This window comes from Ixodes scapularis, unplaced genomic scaffold (genome assembly GCF_016920785.2).
Source record: "Ixodes scapularis isolate PalLabHiFi unplaced genomic scaffold, ASM1692078v2 PGA_scaffold10__122_contigs__length_95168666, whole genome shotgun sequence".
In the NCBI taxonomy this organism is placed as follows: Eukaryota; Metazoa; Arthropoda; class Arachnida; order Ixodida; family Ixodidae; genus Ixodes; species Ixodes scapularis.
In genome coordinates, this window is record NW_024609836.1 from 64,802,898 (window position 1) to 64,823,468 (window position 20,571).

General features: G+C 48.2%; 1 protein-coding gene across 4 annotated transcripts; it reads right to left on the bottom strand.

Moving 5' to 3' along the window:
• Positions 1 to 188: 188 nt before the first annotated feature.
• Positions 189 to 20,211, bottom strand: LOC8024881. Of its 4 annotated transcripts, XM_040209831.3 has the most exons (7): positions 15,830 to 15,898; positions 13,528 to 13,548; positions 13,017 to 13,273; positions 8,635 to 8,880; positions 5,299 to 5,544; positions 2,128 to 2,430; positions 189 to 370 (listed from the first exon to the last, which is right to left on the bottom strand). In XM_040209831.3, exons 3-7 carry the CDS (start codon positions 13,248 to 13,250, stop codon positions 350 to 352), a joined length of 1,050 nt encoding a protein of 349 aa, XP_040065765.1. In that variant the 5' UTR covers positions 13,251 to 13,273; positions 13,528 to 13,548; positions 15,830 to 15,898; the 3' UTR covers positions 189 to 349. The 4 variants fall into 4 exon arrangements, with proteins under 4 accessions (XP_040065765.1, XP_029847030.2, XP_002407321.3 ...); XM_029991170.4 differs by lacking the exon at positions 15,830 to 15,898 and adding an exon at positions 19,865 to 20,211 and having other exon boundaries at positions 13,017 to 13,548; XM_002407277.5 differs by lacking the exon at positions 15,830 to 15,898 and adding an exon at positions 19,865 to 19,952 and having other exon boundaries at positions 2,158 to 2,430; positions 13,017 to 13,548.
• Between the last annotated feature and the right edge of the window lie 360 nt (positions 20,212 to 20,571).

Below are 20,571 nucleotides of genomic sequence, written 5' to 3' on the forward strand. Positions count from 1 at the left end.
ATATGACATCAGTGACATCTGAGCCAAAAAGTGTTGCAGCAATGTCTTTCACTGCCCGTTGGACAAATGCTTCATTACCTGTTTTCTTATCCACCCATAACACGTTGAGTACTTTTCGGTTCTAAAAAAAAGCTGGCCGACCCCGCAGCTCCTGTTATGAAAAAGTAGTGTGATCCATTATGTCGTGATTTGTGCGAGTACTTCCTGGTCTCATTCATTGTCGTGGGAAAAAAACATCCTGTCTCCTCGAGTCTTGCTTTTGCCTTTCGTCTTGAAGTGGACTTGTTTTTATGTTTTCTTTTCAAGTCCAAGTTGAAAAGGCCATCATATACACATTTTGGGCAATGTCTTAGCTTCTGTCTTCATTTGTCTGAAAGGTAAGAGAAGACATCATGAACATTTCTTGAGGGGGGAAAATGCTTGTCAGTAAGAAAGAAAACAATACTCTCCTTGCTGCCAAGTGTTTTTCACTTATTTACTCGCAGAATGAACGCACTTTTTTTCCGAAAAATCGATGCAAAATTGGGGGGGGGGGGGGGGGGCGTTCATTACGCGAAGTAAAATTTTTGCGTCCGTATTTACTCGCATAATGAACGGACCTTTTATCCTGAAAAATCGAAGTAACTATCTCTGCTCGTGGCGCGCGACCCCCTAACCAAACTAAGCTGTGCAAAAAAAAAAAAAAAAAAAAACTTTCTTTTTCCCTTTGTTCCTTGAATTTATTTTATTTTATTTATTTTTTTTTTGCCGCCTTTTGCAAGTTGTTTTGTTTGTTTAGGCGTTGCTTAGGCGAGGGCTCTCCGCTTATCTTTCTTATCTCCTTGCGCGCGAAGCACGACCCCCGTAACCAAACTGCGCTGTTCGAAAAGAAAAAAAAAAAGCTCTTTTTTTTTTTGTTTTTCTTCCTCAGTTCCGTGTTTTTTTGTTTTTTTTTTGCCGCCTTTCGCAAGCTGTTTTGTTTGCTTAGAGGGTTTCTCCGCTCCTCTTTCTTACCTCCTTGCGCGCAGCGCGTGACACCCCGTAACCAAACTGCGCTGTGCAAAAAAAGAAAAAAAAAAAAAAGCTTTGTTTTTGTTTTTTCTTAGTTCCGTGTTTTTTTGTTGTTTTTTTTTCGCCTCCTTTCGCAAGCTGTTTCGTTCGCTTAGGGCGCTTCTCCGCTTCTCTTTCTTACGTCCTTGCGCGCGAACCCAAAATCCAGACTGCGCTGTGCAAAAAAAAAAAAAAAAAGTCCTCTTCATGTTTTTTTTTCTTGCTTCCGTTGGATCTTTGCGAATTTTTTTTAACGCATTTTGCAAGGCGTTTTGTTCGCTCACGCTGTCGCGACCTCGCTGCACCAGGATAGAAAAGTGCGTTCATTTCGCGCGCTTGGGGGGAGGGGGTCAAAATTATGACGTCCGAGTTGGGGGTGCTTTTATTGCGCGAGTGAAAAAAAAAGTCGAAATTTTGAGAGCCGACTTGGCGGGTGCGTTTATTACGCGAGCCCTTCTCCGGCCCTTCCAAACGCTCGGCTGCCCAGAAAAGGGGGTTTGGCACTCAGTTTGTCGAACGACTTTTTAGCGAACGAATTTTCGTCCGCGACTTTTCATCGAGCGACATGTCCGCTGCCGCAAAGTGGCGTGTATGGGTGGACCAGGTGGTCAACATGATTTCTGTAGTGAGCCGCCACAGACTGTTGTTGCAAAATGGCTTGAATGAAAAAGGGGCGGGGGGTTAACCCTAGCCCCAGTGATACGCCATTCACTAAAACGTTGATATGCCCAAATTACTGCTGTTCGCTAAGACGTCATTCACCCGTGTGATATGTACCCTTTTTTCAGTCTCCCTTGGCAAATGAAACGACCTGGTGAGAGCCCAGTGCGCCAGAAATCTCACAGACCATGTTTTGACTATGTGCTTAGGCTTAGGGGACGTCGGTTCACAGGGAAATTTGATCTTTTCTTTTATCTTTTGATCCAGGTAACATTATGTTCTCTTACTTTCGCGTTCTAACCCAACCACTATTGCGTCACATTCGAACAAAGTTTCAGCAACTTCCTGCAATGCATAATTCATTTACGCGGGCCAAAAAACTAGTCTTTTTTCTCTCACAAGCACTGTTAATATGCTGGAACCTTGAAACTATAGTACCTGACTTCTGTGGTCAAACGACAGACAGACCTCTGCCATGGCCGTGAAATAGCTGATGTCCAAGGACAGCGGCGGGAACTCGCTGGTCGGGGCCACGCCGTCCACGACAGTTCCCCAGTTGGGTACGGAAGTGCTGCAGCACAGAAGGCTGAGCACCCAGCCGCTGGCAAGGGTGATCACCAGGTCCCACAGGACACTCCCGCAGACCACCTGGTCGGCGAGCATCCAAAGGGCTCGCCAGACGGCCACCACAGAGTAGGTGGCGCACAGGTTCCACATGCCTTCCAGGAGCAGTCCCCAGAACTGGCCCGAGATCGGGACGGGAGTGAACATTAAGCCGCGTGGTCGCCCCACTGACACATCACACAAAGACAGTCTGCAGAAACTGTCTGTGTAGACACTGTCTCTGCTCCTTTCTTGCATGATGGTCACATTGGCCGTACAAAAGCTATCTGCAGACATGTTCGAAACATTCACATGTATGAAGCTTCGAACAGGCTTGAGGCATAACTACCAATAATTCTGTCGTCATGTCTGTAGCCAACACCTTTTTTTTTTTGTACGATATATGGATAAATGGGCAGTGTGACTGTGGCTTTAGGGCTGGGTGAAGAGCGATAAAGACCTGACTTGCTCGCTCGGAGGAATCTTTCTTACGTCGGCCTTGAGAGTCTCTCCCACCTATACACATTTCCAGCGCTTGTCTCCCTCACTGTTGCTCGCTCGGAGGAATCTTTCTGACACCGGCTTTGAGAGTCCCTCCCACCTTTCCAGCGCTTGTCTCCCCGACTGTTGCTCTCTGGGAGCAATCTTTCTTATGCCGGCCTTGAGAGTCCCTCCCACTTATTCACCTTTCCCAGCGCTTGTCTCCCCGACTGTTGCTCGCTGGGAGAAATCTTTTTTATGCCGGCCTTGAGAGTCCCTCCCACCTATACACCTTTCCAGCGCTGGTCTCCCAGACGTAAAATGCCAAGTCACCGAGTCGTGAACGAGTGTTCCGCGGCCCGGTAGACAAAGATAGCAGCTTGCAGGAGGCGAATATTGGAATGTGTCCATAGTCACAGGGAGCTTGAGAACGACAGGGAGGCCCTTCAGTTGTTCCACCTCCGGTGCTGGCTTCCCACCTTCGATAACGCTTACGCGTCTTGTGGCCCTCGAGTATGCACGCGCAGCCAAAGCGCCAGAGACGGCAACGGGCGCGTGTTGGAGACCGGTCATTTGAAAGAGACGCCCTGCCGTTCTCATTCTGCCGGTGACTGTGGTGTTTGAATACGAGGACATGGTAGTCCATGGTACTTCCGTAAACGCTCTCGGAACTTCGTCGGCGTGAGTTCTAGCCCGTGCTTGCATTCAAAAGTGTGATTTCGGAGATTGTGTCATCCTTTTGGTGTACTATCTGCACAGTATTCACCAACCTTCCACCGACTGAACGCCCATATAAGTTTCAGGACATCTTTTTACGCAAGGGAAGGGTACTTCCCCGGACTATGAGCTGCGTCACTCAGTCTCACCGCTTGCTACGCCTCCGATTCCCTACATACTCCGTTAGTATCTCTCTATCTCTCAGAGCTGAGAAACATGGCAGCTAAGCTTTGCGTTCGAACTCGTGCGTCTTTAAAGAGTGGCGTGGCGGGCTGTGCACGCTCATTTTCTCAGAGGAAAATATTGGCATTTGCAAGTTACAGCCTTGTTTATGCAAATGTCTTTCCCGGACATTTTCAGTGGCCTAAGGCTAACTTATTTTCTGACTTTGGGGTTTGCATTTACTTTTATGTGATGTTCGTATAACCTTAGAACGATTACGTCAAAATTAATCGTTTGATTACAGGTACCATATCTCTAGCTGTGAACTTTTTCTCTCGGTGACCAAGCCATTCTTGCCCTGGTACAAAATATTTCTTCTAAGGAAACGACACATTTGACTGCACCTGAAAGAGGATGAGGTTTGCATTGAGAACACATAGCTAATGGTAACATATACCGATCTAACGCCCAGTGAAACGATCCGCCATTGCGACTAGGTTTGAAAACCGGATGCCCCGGATCAAACGGGGATTAAAGCGGGAGAGCACCTGATTCAGACTGGTGATCACTGGATCCGAAGCTTTTCCCTCGGGGTGTCCGACTTGCGTCCTAAAAATGGTGCCTTGAACGCGTCTCAAGAAGGTAGGGCGAGGGAAAGGAAGGCTGGGGAGGAGGAAGCAGACAAAGCTGGAGAATAGAAAGGGAAACCTCTTCCTCTCGTTAGCGTTCCGTCTAATTCCCCTCCCTGGCTTTCCTTTCCCTCGCCATACCTTCTTGAGACACGTTCTATAGTGTTTTTAACGCGGTCGAAAAAAAAAAGGTCCTTGATTTTTTGTTGATGTCATAGTGTCATGTGGTTGCCTGCCGCGACCCTCCTTAGCAGTGGTACAGCAGCGAAGGCGGATGCGGCAGACCGGGACGCCTGTTCTCCTAAGGGTCGCTCTTCAACTTGACAGTCCACGGAAGCTTCGACACTCAGGAGTTGGGACACCGCGACGACAGCGACACTGGCCTTCGCTTGCCTTTTTCGCCAGCATTACCACCATCAACCACGAAAATTGTGGCATAGCGTGACACGCCAGCCCCAGTGACGTAATTTGTTGCCACTTCGGGACCGCCTTGGTGCGGGGTGGATGAGAGCGTGCGGCAACATCAGAGTGCCGAGCTCTGACAAGAAGGATGCTGGGTAGACGTATATAAAGAGTAGCTGCCTTTGTCTCTGGCCACTGTCTCCCTCCAATTAGAGCGAACTAGAGCATCATCTGTCTGGCGTTCAGCGTTCGGCTTTCGAACTCCAGACTTTGCGTTCGCGTTCGAACGCCAGACCCAGCGCAAGGAGCGAACGACGCTCCTGCTTCCTCTAGGTGAAGGGGACAGTGGGGAGAGAGACAAAGGCAGCTAGCCTGTGCGTGTACCTACTACCCTTTCAACCAGGGCTCGGCACGCTGACGTCACGTCGCGCCCTACTCTCCTCTGTTTTAGTTGTTGTTGTTTTTTTTTTTTTGTTTTTTTTTATTTATTATTACGGTAACCACAGTATTTGAAGGTAGATTTAACTGTAGTTTTAGCTTAGATGGTCGCAAAGATTCGCGCTATGACCACGAAACACAGAGTCGAGCTCGGAGTGCCCTTTGCATCGACCCTCACCTGAGTGTTTCCCGTCTTGTGAGCGTGGGCATGTATCTGCCGCACGGAACCTTCGGCGAGGAAGAGGCCGACGGTCGTGACGAAGCCCGACGAGAGAGATGTGGTTGCGGACGTCAGGGGACTGTCCGGGATCTGAAGCCGATCCAGGAGGGTCCACAGGCCTCTCCAGAGGGTGACCACGAGTGATCCGATGACCACGGTCGAGAAGCAGCAATCCATCAGGTACGTCCCCACGCCGTCTTCAGGCTAGAAGGCGTTGAACAGAACCGGGTAGCGTATTGAATTTCCTCGCGGAGTAAAACCTTGGGGCGAATCCAGCGCCCTGATTGATCTATTTGAACGTCCCGCTCTTTAGGAAGCAGCAGACGACCATGGCCGTTCGTGTGCTCGAATGTGGCGTTGACGCGACGTACTAACTAGTGCCAGTGTTGGGTGAAAGACATCTAAAAAGTACAAACTAAATGAGAGGTGATGTGCTTCAAGTAAAGTAGTAAGTACAATTGGTGCATCATTGCCCTTGAAATAAAGTAATACAAGTACATTGTACCCTAGACTAAAGTACAAGAACATTTAACAAACTATTTCATGGTGCGCTTGCGTTCGCCTTTACGGCGATTTATTAACAGGTATGCATTGCCCCATAGTACTCGAAGTTGCATTACTTACTTCGGAAATGGCGGTGAATATTGGATAAAGTCAAGTGACCACAAACATTTAGACGTTATCTTCTGTCGTCCTTTTCTTCAACTTGAAAGTTTCTTGATTTTTCCGCACCACAGTCTTAAGTGTTACATTATGTTTATTTGTCCTCTCCTAATATTTTACCTCCTCGCACTGACCGAGCGAGAAGGAGAGTTTGAAAAGTCACGGGAAAGCCACACCCAGAACAAACGGATCAATGTGTCGTCTGCTCGTGTTTCTGATGAGAGTAGAATATCCCTTCCAGTATTTCTTCAAAGTTGACAAAACATCATTTTACGATAAAAAGTTTTACGGGACCGAACATGGGAAATGTACCTTGAAGTCGGGAGTTGTACTTCCCTTAGAATGTACCAGGAAAAAAATACTTTGAATAAAGTACAAGTACACACCCAGAGAATGTACTTTATGTAACGTACAAAGGGTGGCGGTGACACAGCAGCTGGCAACAATAGAGAGTTTTCGTAGACCGCGTTTCCCCCTCCGTAAGCCCTCCGGAACGAAGAAGCCACTGCTGCGCCTGCGCGCCGATGGCCTTGACCGTTGAGTTCCGGGTATCGAAGCAGGTTGCGAAGAGCGCAGTGCGACGGCGAAAACGATCGATGTACGAAAACTCCGTATTATTTATTCTTTATTTATTTACATTGTACCTACATCGCCCTGTGGGCATTATTGTAGGGGGTTTAAGATAACGCTATGGCAAGTGGAAAAAGAAAACGTCATTATCATCAAAGACAATATCTTCCGGGAGGTCGTTCCACACTCTCGCGGTTTTGACAAAAAAAAAAATGAATTAGCAAAACTGTCAGTCGTATGAGTGGGTACAGCAACCTTTTTTTTAAAATGATCGCAACGGGAGGAGACGTAGGATGGCTCCATAAGATAGACGGCTTTATAAATTCCTGTTGTGAAAAACACAGTGGAAAAAGTTTAGTCTTAGTTTCCTTTTTTTTTTTTTTTTACATGCGAGTGTTTCTCATTCCAGCGTAGCTTTCATATCTGTAACTGTAGCATAAGGGTCGTAGTTGTTGGGTACAAAGTGCGCGGCCTGATTTTGAATTTTTTCTAGTTTATTTAAGGGTTCCACACAACGCACGCGTAAAAGGATATTTCGTGCCCAAGAGAAATAAACTGTTTCTTTAACGTTTCGTGACGCGGATCTAAAATTTCGGCATATAAAATAAATCATTTCAGTAGCCTTTTTCGAGTGTACGTTCTATAGGGTTGTTATATATTTTAGGGAATCTGCAAACGCACTCGAACACAGTACATAAAACGTAACCGATGATTAGGTAGCTTTGAAAATCGTGCAGCTTGCTTCTCGCGAAACGAATATGTTTGCATGACTTAGGTTTAGGCTTGTTTTCCATTGATTGCACCAAGAAGATAAAATGTTTATTTCTCTTTGTAATATGGGAAGGTCGTCTGACGTGTTTATTTCCCTGTATAATATGCAGTCATCGGCGAACAGTTTAATATAAGACTGTGTATTTTCGGTGATATCACTTATGTATATAAGAAAAAGTAAAGTCTCCGAAACACTCCCTTGCGGCTCACCTGACGTAACTCGAGTTGATGTAAATATAGCACCGTATGGGACAACACGCTGCTCTCAACCTTCTAAATTATTTCGTATCCAGTTCAGGACGTTTGGATCTAGGTTTAGCGAAGACAAAGCAAAGTCTAGGAACACGCAATCGATATATTTCCTGCTGTCTAGTGATCTGAATATCTGATGATAAAATTCTTCCAGCTGTGTGTTGCACGAGTAACCGCTTCGAAAACCATGCTGTGAAAGGGAAAAGAAGTGTATCGAATCCAGGAATCAGTAAAGGTTACGATAAATAATGTGCTCAAGCAACTTACACGAGATCTAGGGCGACAATTTTCAACACTGGCTTTTAAACCAGATTTAAAAACAGGGGCGACCTTTGCCATCTTCCAATCCATTGGAATCATCCCTGTCTTTAAAGATTCCCTGAATATATGAAAAAAGAAAAGATAACGCTCTATCCGTTATCTTTTCTTTGCCGTCGGGTCCAACGGCCCGGCCGGAGTTCGTCCAGTGGCTTTGATGGTATAGGGCCGGCCCTTTCTGATACTATGATTGTGCAAATTTGTGACAATTTCTGTTTACGTCACCTGCAAGTGAGCTGTCGCTTCTCTGAAGTTGTCCTAAAGGTTCTCAAGCTCGGACACCATGATTGCTTTATACTCAACGACGTTTCTTGGCATTGCACGGAAGAGGAGGAAAGCCCACACACAACTTTATTCAGCGCTCAAAATGGGAGAGGGAACGCGTGCCTGTACCCTCCACTGCATTGCCAAGAAAAGTTGTCGCCGGCTATAGTGAAGGACCCCCCCCCCCCCCCCCCCCCCCCACACCAGTTCGGATACCATGAGTGTTCTGCTAGCCGTGACACTTTCTTCTACTAAGCTGTGTCACGTCATCTGGAAGAGGGCTGCCGCTTCTTTGAAGTTACCCTGTAGCTTCTCAAGCTCGGACATTATAATTGTCTGAGTAGCAGAACGTTCCCTAGTTCGGATACCATGAGTGTCCTCCTAGTAGGAAGCTCGCTCCATAATGCAGTGGTATCATATCATCTGTAAGTAAGCTGCGATCATCTCTAAAGTTACCTTCCTGCGGAACCGGGTCTCAGCCTTGAAGCAGTCTGGCGCCTCGTCGATGACAAGCATCAGAGGCGGCGCCTGAGCAGCGTTACGAAGCCCCCTGCACAAAAGGAGTGCCCCTATTCCGACGAGGAGAGCTCCCAGCGCTGACCACGGGCTCTTGCCCGTGTACACGTCTTCAACGAGCCATGTACCCCGCCAGGCACTTATAGAGGCCGCGCCGTAGATGAACTGGTGCAGTCGGAACACCACCTAAACAGAAGATAAACACGTGCACGCGCATATGAGTGGTTTAAGGAAACTACAATACTGACACTAAGTCCTTCTGATCATCTTGCCGCTCCGCAGTCAATGCGGTTGCAGCATCAGCCAATAATAACGCCGAACAACGAATCACAGAGCAAGAAGCGTGGACATAATAAGTTATGGCCTGCGTTTTCTACTGCTCTCAGTGATTACAGAATGTTGGGTTTGGTTCCGGTTCCTTCCCCCTAGAGGGGCACGGAAGGGCGCCACGAGAGCGCACGACACGAGAGCGCCGACGGGAGAGCGCACGACAGCAGCGCGCTGCGACACGAGAGCGCGTGCCATTAGAGCGCGCATCACGAGAGCGCACTTGCGCGCCTTGGGAATGATCGATATTGGAGGGCTTTGTGCTTTGTGGATGTTATCTTCGGTTATCGCTGTTCAAAAATGGTGGACGTTGGAGGAACCAATGTATACGGTAAAATATGTTAGGCCATGGACTAAAAGTCTGTAATTACCCCTTGAACTTATTGCTGAATGGTTCATGTTGCAAGTGCAAGTACAGCTGTCTAGTAGCGTGGTTGGTAAAGGGTTCCGAAAGAAATTTCCCCAGAAAAAATGTTCCCGGAAAAAAGGGTCCAGGTGTAAAATAGGAACAAATATCACCGAAGGGTTCTCTATCGCTGGGTGTCCCCGATTAATGGCCTCTGGGGGGTTCGGTCGTTGCCCGGTTCAAATGGCCTGACCCACCTGGAGGTAGAAAGGAAGGCTAAATACCACTCTGAACGTGAAACCAGAGGTTGGGAGGCATGGTCAGTCACAGCCTCCCAACAGTACAGGCTATCGACGCCTTGCGCTCCGAGGTATCGACCGCGACCATGAGGATGTCATAGGACCGAGTCGGTGCTCCCCCCAAGAGGAGGTGCAAGTCGACACCCGTTGAAATGCAACGCCGTCTTGCAACGCCGCAACGCCGTGTGAAGTTAACCTTTATAGCACATCCAGCCAGAATGCGATTATTATGTTGTGTTCACTTCGAGTTTGCGAAAACTGTATTTTTTCCCACAGGTCCGAGTGCTCAACCAATAAAATGACGTAAATCGTTTGATCAGAAAAAAAACATGCGTTTGAAGACTCCAATTTCGATCATTCCTAAGGCGCGCACATGCGCTCTCGTGACGCGCGCTCTAATGGCACTCCTTCTGGTGTCGCGGCGTTCTCCCGTCGTGCGCTCTGGTGTCGCGGCGCTCTCGTGCCGTGCGCTCTCGTGTCGTGCAGCCGAGGAGCACCCCGATTTCTTATTACGTTAGCTGACTTCCATTGTTATCTTCATGGAAATGCTACTATAGGTATTGAAAAACGAAGGAACGCAGGGCCTAGCACGTCCCGAAAACCTTATTATCGCTACACGGTCTGTCGGACTGCATGCAACGTTGACCGATAAGAATGCCGATGAACGAATCACGAAGAAGCATGAATCTAACAGGCAGAGCAATGGCTCGTTCGGTCAAACCCAGGTGCTCTCTGGGTCCAGAACACGTCCCAGCGGGCTTTCAGAAATGGCAGGTTTACGATGTGTCAAGCGAGCGTGGGCATGCAGTTAACGTCTCTCAGTGCATTTTGTGGCGTAGCTTTGCTCTACGAGTAGCAGAAAATGAAGAGAGAGGAATTCTTTAAAGAAATATCGAAGAAATTTTTCCCCTCTCCTTACTGGCGCACATTGTTTAATTCTTGTAATCGTTGAAGCCAGTTTTTCGTTAGATTGTGCCAGTTACTTCGAAAATGATAGATTGTACTGAACGTATGCTGTCACGCAGACACTGAGGCTTGACGCATTTGTCGCCATACTACAGCGGACACGCCATTTTAACGCAGAATCTGGGCGGTAAAATATAATTATCTCTTTGATCAAGTAAATCCGGGTTACTTTATTTAAATCTGACTTATTTTATTTAAATCATACTTTATTTAAATCGGAACAAGTCTAAGTATATCTAGCCAGGAAAACGTTATTATTTATCACAAGATGCATTTTTAAACATTGACGATTGATTGATCAATCTGTCCGATCACTGAAAACAAGGCGGAAAAAATAATTATTCCAAATTTAAGCTTTGAAGTACTGTTTAATGAACAACTTTCTCTTAACGGAAGCCGCCATACAAAGTTCTTTACATTTCTAATTTAAAAAAAAAAAAAAAAAAACTTTTTTTTTGCGTTTTTATTCGCTGGCAATATGACCTTATTTCTCTTGTTTTCTCTTTCGTATTCTGATTTTGCTTGTACTATTAGAACATCACATAACTCACGAACCAAGCGGAAGGTAGAAAGAAAGCTGGTTGTGAATTACTTACAAGAGCGCCACTTTTTGTTCGTGTTTAGACCGCTGTAATTCTTTCATGTTCGGCGATTTATTTATGCAAATACGAAGCAAATGCACATAGCATCGAATGATAGAAAAACGGTAACAAAAGACATAATTTAAGAATCTTTTTTTTTTTTTTTTTGCGGAGGAGGTTTGATTAGCGTGATATCCTTATAGTGAACCGGGTGTGGTTTAAATCACGATAAACGTATATCATCTTGATTTTTATTCTCCAACCTGCGCAGAATACACTCCGCAGTTCCAGTACATGCTTATAATAGGAGCGGTAGAAATCTCGACTCACGGTGAGGTTCGGCCTAAAGCCACTAAAAAGTGTGGTGTCTGGCGTCCTAACCCGCCCATACGTCCAAAGGGGTCCCGAAGTGGCAACAAATGACGTCACTGAAGCTTGAGTGTCGCGCTGTCGGATGTCGCGATCCTGGCGGTTGGTGGTAGATACGCTGGCAAAAAGCGCAGGGAAAGCGAGTGTCGCTGTCGTCGTGGCGTCCCAACTCCTGTCTGCCGAAGCTTCAGTGGACTGCCAGACTGGAGAGCGATCTGCAGCGGAACAGGCGTCTGCCACACACACCACAGCTGTTGGGACGCCGCCAGGATCGCGACCGCCGGCGGCATGACACTCCTATGACGTTACCAGGCGGATAACGGGAGACCGCTTTTTTTGGATGCACTAAACAAACCAGTTGGAGACGAGTTCCTGGCATCATAGTATATACGCATTCTACTTCCCGATTGCGTTGAGGGCGCCTCGGCGATCGTTACACTTGAAAAAAGCTACTTCCCGAGCATTAGATGCGGTGTCGGGAAGCTCAGGCAACATCGTTTCGCACTGGCGGATTTTTTTTTATTTTTTTTTATTTTGCATTTGTAATAAATGGGAAAAAAAAAAAAAACGCTTTTTGCGATTCTACATTGAGCGTTAGATGACTTCAAGCGTCAAGAAGGCTGGAGTGTCGTCACTCCGAAGCTCGAGACCTGGAGAGTAGCTATAGAAATGCTCGAACCCAGTTTTGCCGTCGGGTGGCGCTAGTCATTTCGAGAATACTGGAATGCGTGCGCGTATGCAATCGTTCGTGCCTGGTGCACTCATTGCCCTTCCACAGCGGACACGCCGTGACACCAGTTTAGCGCAAACTACATCCCCTGCATTGTTTTGTTGTTCTTTTTTTTTTTTTCTTCTTTCTTTTAGCTTTGGAGTAGGAATTTTAAGAATCTTGACTCACTGCATCACGCGGCTCGTACATCATAAAACAAAATGCAACATGTTCGCTGCAAACGTGGTGACAGAATTGTAGCAAGGTGGTGAGTTGGGCGAGTCGGTATGCTTCTCCTGTCTGTTTTCTTCTACGGGATATTTGTCTCCTGCGCGCTTTTTATCACAATGTTCGATGACGCAATTATCTGCAAACACGGCCCAATCATGCTCGAATCATGTTTCATTTGTGCATACGTATGTCCCGCACTTGTCTGCAGTTAGTTATTTATGACTAATGTCACAGGAGCGTCACACAAGGAAGAAACACGGACTGTGTCTGCAGTCTGTCTTTTGTACGATGTGCAGGCGACCTCGCTTTAAAGGCCGGCGACCATACTCGAGATTCTGCAAGGCAGAAGATCCTCCTCGCCATGGGGGAGGAGGAAACAGGCAACGGTTGACAGCGTAGAAGGGGGGGAGGGGAGGAGGAACCGGGGAAAAAGTGGAAAGCGGGAATTGGTCGTCGGTCTTGAGCTTTAACTAACGGAGAAACGACGCACTCACTTTGACAGATTTGGGGTAGCGCCGAGCCAGCAGCGCGAAGGGTTCCTGGAGCGCCGTGAGGGCGAAGGCCACGGACCATCCGGCGCACGCGGTGGCCCATCCGCTCAGGGCCGGCTGATCCGGCAGGACCAGGTCGTCGAGGAGGTTCCACAGACCGCGCCAGTACGCCACAACCAGCGGTGCCACGACGAATAGGCACACGCAACGGTCCAGGAACGCGCGGAGCTCGACCATAGGGAGCCCGTTACGGACGGGCTCTTCGGAGCGTCCGGTACATGCGTGGACGCGGCTGCACGTTACCGCATTGCGAGAGCAGGGGACGGGCCGTTGGGCCTTGTCCGTGTCTCGGTCACATCCTCATTGTCCGCGCACGCTCGCGCGTCGATGATCATCTGGCCTGTCCGTTCGGTTGTTGCTTTGTTTTTGTTTTTCTTGCGCCCCTTCGACGAACGGGGTGCTCGTCGCTTTGGCTAGGTGGTGCGCGCGGCTGGGGGCGGGCGTGGCCGGTTACCTTGGTTCTTGGAGAGGGACGCTGCGCATGGAGAGAGGCAAGAGGAAGAAAGTTTCAGCGGCGGACGGCAATGACTTCGGCTTCCTTAAAAAACGGCAAAGCAGGAATATTTTTTTTTTTCAGTGGGCCATGGAATGGGGGTTTTCTCTCGCTTCCTCTTAGCAGGTAACGACATTACATAAGACAATTGGTTTGCATCTAGAACACTAGAACATCCCTGGAACGTCACTTAATTTCAGTTTGGTCGCGGTGGTTTGAGAGAGTGAACACCTTTTCGTGTAGGTCTTCTATTGTCGCTATTCAACTGCTCCTTTTATTTTAGCGTGACGTAAACTCTCGTTGAACACTGGGCAAGTGATATTTCCTTCTATTATTTAAACCCAAGATTGCGGTGATGTGCTGAAACGTTCCCCTTCGGTGTCTTTTCTCCAAATCCAGAGTCTCGGTTTGGGTTTTTGTTTTCCTCACCCAGCCTCTGGAGTTTAAATGATATGATGAACTACCCTCAGCTCGCCTGCGCACTTGCTCTCTTTTTGTTAAGATAATACTTAGCGAATTGTTAAAAATCGTCGGAGTTGTCTAAAACATGTCAACTTTTAACTTTAAAAAAGTACGTGAATTTTTTTGGCAGCATTTAGTCAATATAATTATAAATCGTGTATGGAACGTCGAGCTAAGACGCCCCGAAATGAAGATGTGATTAAGATAAATTCATACTACCCTAAATACGCGGCTGCACAAAACCGTGAATACTTAAATAATGAAGGAGACTGCCTAACAACAAATGCGTTGGAACCGGACATCCTTCCTAGCCGTGGTATCCCGATCACCGATCAGGTTGTATAGACTGACCAAGTGATTGCAGCTAACATATGGTTTTCGAATACTTCAGGTGTCTATCGAATGTGTATATAGACAGAATGCATAAAGTGCCCTTATATGCCGGATGTTTCAGCGAAGACTTTAAGAAATTTCTAAAAAAAGGGTGTTTGAGAAAAAAAATAATAGCTATTTTTAGGAACTAGCGGGCACGCGGGATGTCAGGGATTGAGGAAGACACTGTAATTATATATAACAATCCGATATTTACTAATTCCGTGTTTAAGTAGTGAAAATAAACACATGGTTTTATTTAAAAAATGAAAGCCGTTTACAACTCCCTGTAACGCCGAATTGGAGCGCAGCTTTTGAGGAGGAGGAGGGAAGAGTACTGAGGGGAGGGTATATTCCTCCTCCCTCGTGATCCCGCCTGCTACTCCTGAACGAAAGGGCTCCGGTTCGAAGCCGGCCGAGGGACAAAAGATAAGTCTTTTAAAATCATTTTTCGGAGTAATGAAAATTCGGATTCGTCCCCCCTGCTCATCCTCCCTGCTCCCCTCCTTTCTCCTCCTCCCCTCACGGGGGTCACTTGATCTCGGGGAGGGGGGGGGGGGGGGGGAACGTGACCCCCGTGAGGGGAGGAGGAGAAAGGAGGGGATCACGTGACCTGGGGTCACGCGACCTCGCGGTTACGGCGACACCGCTCAAGCCGGAAACGGGCACCTAAGAGCTGCGCTCTAAAACTTGCTGAGCGTCATCGAAAACCCCTGTATGAGTCACTTGCTTTCCCGAGCAGCTTTAAAGCTTTAAACGGGAGGGGGGGGGGGGGGGGGGGGCTTGAGCGCCCGAGCCCCCCGCCCTGTTGCCTGCGCCCATGAGGGCGCAGTCGGCGCGTCAACCCTGTGAACTAAGGAGTGCATAGTAAATGTACAACTAGTACAACTAACTAGCACCGCTGGAGGACGGGTGGGACAGGAAAAGTGGGTTTGATCCTACGTGACTTCGGCCCAAGGTCTCAACCCTGTCCCCCAGGGGGTTCGATGTTGGGGTAACTCCGGCAAGGTTTGGCCAAAGGAAACTATCAAAAAAAGAGCTGCGTGTTTGTTTGTTTTTCTTCGATTTTTTACGGTCATTTTGGCGACATCCCACACTGCCTGCCACACTGATAGTTGTAAAAATGCGGAGGGGGAGGAAATTGGCTTTGTCGGGCGGGACAGATGGGTCGTGTTTTGGTTTTCAGGGCATAGGGGAGCACGCTAGAACCTTTAATAAAAGGGCACCCGTTAACATTCACTCCCCATTTGTATGCTTATTCTATACTTTGCGAAGATATTTTTTTTATAAAAGTTCAAAATCAGTATATTTTTAGTGTATTACTACATTTAACCTGGGTTGAGCAATTCTACTTCAGAATTTATCAATTATTGTAAACGAAGGATCAGCGTCCTGGGGTAAGGGGAGGGCTACTATGCATAATATTTACCTCAACCTTGCGTGAAACGTCTCGCAGATACTCCTTCTTGTTGCAAGGGGACCTCGCGAGCCCCGCGGCGGACCTGAGGCCAGATTCTCAAAGCGAACTTACGACGAAAAAAATGCGTACGACAAATTTGAGAGAAAATCCGTATTCTCGAAACGAAATTGTCGTAACTTTTGCGCAGGTTACGACAAAATCCTACGACAGCTCCGAAGCTGTCTTACGCACTTTCTACGATCAAATTAACATGGCCGACAACGTCGCTCAGTTGCTCGGTCGCGACGACCCAACGGACATTTATTTTTCTGCCTGCTCTTCTTGCGCGTCCCGACTTCAAGCAGCAAGAAAAAAATGAAGAAGTACTTGAAACCGACCACGACGAACATGAACGCTGGATCCAGACACCCGGAAAAGGCAACAAAGGCGACGATCCCACCGACCAAGCGAGCTCGGCAGAATATATAGGCCTAGCAGGCACTCCGACGTGACCCGTTCCGGCGCAGCATTGCTCAGACGGTCCTTGGCCAAGACCGTCTGCCCACGACCGGCTGGCTTGCTGAATGGAATATGCCCGCGCGACCCTTGTGGACCCTCCCCGTATGAATAGTTTGATAGCTGAACTAAATTTCAGAGGTCAACCGATTCCCCTTATCATCTCGATCACCTTGTTTTCCGAGGCAGCGGTGACGAAAGCGGTCGTCGAAAAGGGACTCCTCGATTCTATCTCCTTGTTTTGTGTGATATAGAGCTCAAATAAACGCCGTATGGATTACCTTCGCAACACGGTATGTTCACTTTGTTATTAGTATGCCATTTTTAACTGTCGAGCTGTATCAGTTTGTGGGAGCTACGCGATGCCGGTCCAACCTTTCTTTGCCGAGTGTCACGTCAGTATCGAGTTGCAATCGTAGAAGATCGGTCCCGAAGCGCTTACCGAAACGCAGTCTGAATCCAGCACTTCGATCAAACGCACGCGTCCGCTCCGAGTGTGAACAGGTATTTGCGTGACTCTTGCTGACACTCTCGTAGTTCAAACGTATCTTTTTTAACGTCGGCTCACTCCTGCATTTCCGAGCACGCGAGAAACGCCGCGGCGGTTTGTTTCCTTCTACGTCGCTTTGCAAACGACTGGCACGGGGCTTTTACCAACGATGACAGTCGTGTTGACTTCGTAGCGATCGAGTTTGTAGCAGTCAACGAAGCGTTTAAATCCTGTTAGCGTCGATATACCACTGCACGGACACGAACCCCAGACAAGCGGTGGTGGAAAGGTCGCCCGCGTTTATGAGAATCAGCTTGAACACTACACATTTACACACAGACAGGACAGGACATACACGGAGCTGTCTATCAACGAGTGGTTAGCCTGTGTTTGTTATTAAAAATCCACGTGCTCCGAACTATGCCTAGCTCTCTAATTGGTTGTTCGTTTTGCCGAAGACGCCGTTGCCATAGCAACAGCACCGGAAGTCATCGTTTCTCCGTAAGAGGTCGTAACTTTCCTCCTCTCACTTAAGAACGCGTTTGTGAATACCGTTCTCGCCTCATCTTACGATGATCGTAACTTTACGAACTTCGTAGCTAAGTTGTCGTAGGTAAGAGGTTCTTTATGAATCTGGCCTCTGGTTTCCGTGAGCGATTCGTGTTCTCCGTGCAGGTAGGAACCACAGCTGCTCCCACTTTCGTTCGGCACGACTCCGGAGCAATGATTTCGTCGATCGAGTCGGCTCTATTAGCCATCTGCGCGCGTAAATGTCCTTGTGCCTTTATAAAGCTCCGACGTGGTAGGGACGGGGAGAAAAGCTCGATTCATTTCCGTCTGGCGCTCGGGCTGTTTCTTCCCCAGATGCTGTACGGGGTGGTTCACAAGAACGCCGGCTCAAAATCGGCCGAAAACCCCAGCAAATTATTCTTCTCACCGATATCTTAAGAAACGCAGGGGGCGTGGCGAGTCGCGGGCATCTCATTATAACTCCTCGGTCAATCAGATAGCGACATTGGCTGATAAGAACGTGAAACAACTAATCACGGAAATTGAACTTAAAAGGCCACGTGTCAGTAATTATGTTTGAAAGCATACGTTTCAACGTATATTAAATTTAAAAAAAAAAACAATCATAAAAAAATATATATAATCATAATCGTAATCATAATCATAATGTTTTCATTCTGTGCCCATAGACAACGGGTATAGGTCTGTAATGTGGCACGATAGAAAGTGATACATATATAAAACACGCTCAAATATAAGTGACGAATATGGACTTCATCAAAAATCGCCTTGTCCGCAATTCCAACTTCGTCTGCTGGGCTGCGGAACGCCTTCTGAGCATGCGCTGTTGACCTGTTGCGCGGTATATCGAACGCCGCGCAACTAAAGATGGCATAATTCGCTGTCATTATGCCATTGTAAAGGCATTGTCATTATACCGAAGTTCGGTATAATTCGTTATTAAACGAATTATGCCGAACTTGATTGTTTTTTCTCTAAATATGTTACATTGCATTACCGATACGTCATTAAGATTTTTTTTTTTTTTTCTTTTTGTGCGATGCGTATTTTTTACGGGAACGATTTGGTCAGCGTTCCGGGAAGCAGCCCCGTGACGACGCACGTTTGGCGCTGGCTCGAGTGGCTTTACATCCTGGTCGGAACCCGCATCGAAGACAAATGCGCAAGGAACGCACGGGCATACCGCTGGAACTCGGAGAACGCATAAGCGCCCCAGAGCTCTCCCTGTACTCGTATTACGCCGAGCCAACGCCACCCACTGATCTCTATGACAACTGCTGGATCGCGCTTCCTCGCTTCGAGTCCATTGCGCGATTAAGGCCACCGGTCGGGCCATCTTACGAGATCCGCTGAAGCGTTGTCAAGGCGGCGGTCACGTGACCTTTGCCTCTGTTTTCACGTGACCTACACATGGTAACCATGGTAACTGTCTAGGCTTCACAGCGCTAGAGCATATCTCGTAAGATGGCCGACGGTGGCCTCATTTGCGGTGCGGGGAAGCGAGATCCAGCAATTGTCAGAGATCAGTGACGCCACCCCTCAACAGGCGAGCGCAAACACGAACCCTCGTGTGACACCATATTACACCCAGTTTCTTCGAGGACGTCCCGGCCGGCTACCCCTCCACTATGCCTCTGGGACTGAACCAACAACATCCACACATCACGCAACCTCCTCCATTCCGCTCTCCCTGTCCACCGACGCCCTCGGAGCTGTAGAGAGAGTGGGCCAACCCTCCCAGGGAGCTTAAGTTCTGGCCCCTTCTCGCCCAACACATCAAAATCCTGCTCGGTGAAGAGCGGTAGACTATCGCAACGGATGCGGAAGTAAAAAAAAAGTAAACGGTTTCTTCTCTCTCCACAGGATCACGGCGTTTTTTGCGGCCGCACTCGAGGCTAATTCACATAGCACTGTTTTCTTACTTTCCGTATACAGTATATAAGTGACAGAAACATTCCTGTCTCGAATGTCGCGTACTAGGACATCTTAAACGTTATGTTAGGTTACAAAAGCTTTGAGTAAGCTGTACAGGTCACCGGGACATCTGAGCTTGATATTAAGCATGGTCTAACGGTTCAAGGAGATTATCTCCTTGAACTGTTAGCCACACTTAATAGGAATCAGAGATGTTCCAGTGATACGTAAGTTTTCCTAACGTAGCATAGCGTTAGAAAACGGCGCTGTGTAGACTAAAATGGGAACCAGCCCTTAGAGTAAAACGGGGAATAGTGCCTCCCGACTCTGGACACACGCGCGGCGAATGGCTCCCGCAGACGAAGACAGCCACGGCGCATGATCGGAATGCGTGTCACACAGCCAGGGGCCCTAAGCGGGGCACTTGGCGAAAACGTCGGCGAGGAATCTGGCGGCCGCGATTGGCCGACGCCACACTTGACCTTGGCGCCGGCCAATCGTAGCTGCCGGATTTCTCGCCGACTTTTTCGCCAAGTGTCCAGATTATAGGGCTCCAGTAGACGAAGATGGCAGCGCCCGGGAAGTGATCGACGGAATGGCGGGAGGGGACTCACGAGTGTCACGCGCGCGCCGGGTCAGCCGTCGACGTCTCTCGACGGCCTCTGGTCGCAGCGTTATCCGCACTCCAGAAAAGACAATGTCCGCGGAGGTGCAGGTGCCCTCGCCATCTGCCAGACAGCGCGAGATAAGCCGTTACGAAACGAGCAATCTCTATACCGCATATGATTTGACAAACGTATATCTATAGGTTGTCTTTCTTTTTTTTTTCACCTCGACGGCCGCGGGATGCACATATGTGCTTGGTCGACGACATGGACACGTTGAGAAACGGAGAAACACACCTCGCTTGCTCGTGGAGGGAGACTGCGCAGTGAAAGGAGGGAGACTGCGCAGTGAAAGCGTCGTGCCCGATGATGCTCGGGCACGATAGAAAACAACGCGCAATCTCTAGGGCGGCGCGTCACGTAGTGTTGCCGTGGAGATTTGTCACTTTCGCTCCCTTTGCTTCGATAGCGGTATTCCTGGAAGGTGTCTAATCGACTTTGCCTTTGTCGTTGCTGCCTCGACCTGCAACACTCCCTATCGCTTGAAGTCCGAGCGCTGCCGATGCTATGATCCGGTGCAGCCAATCAGGCGATAGCAAAAGTGCATCTTTGCGGCTCTCCTTGTCTATGTGAGTTTCCTATCTCCGGTGCAACCAATCACCCACAGAAAGTAAACGGCAGGATTGCAGCGCATTCACTACGCGTCATTGGTTTAA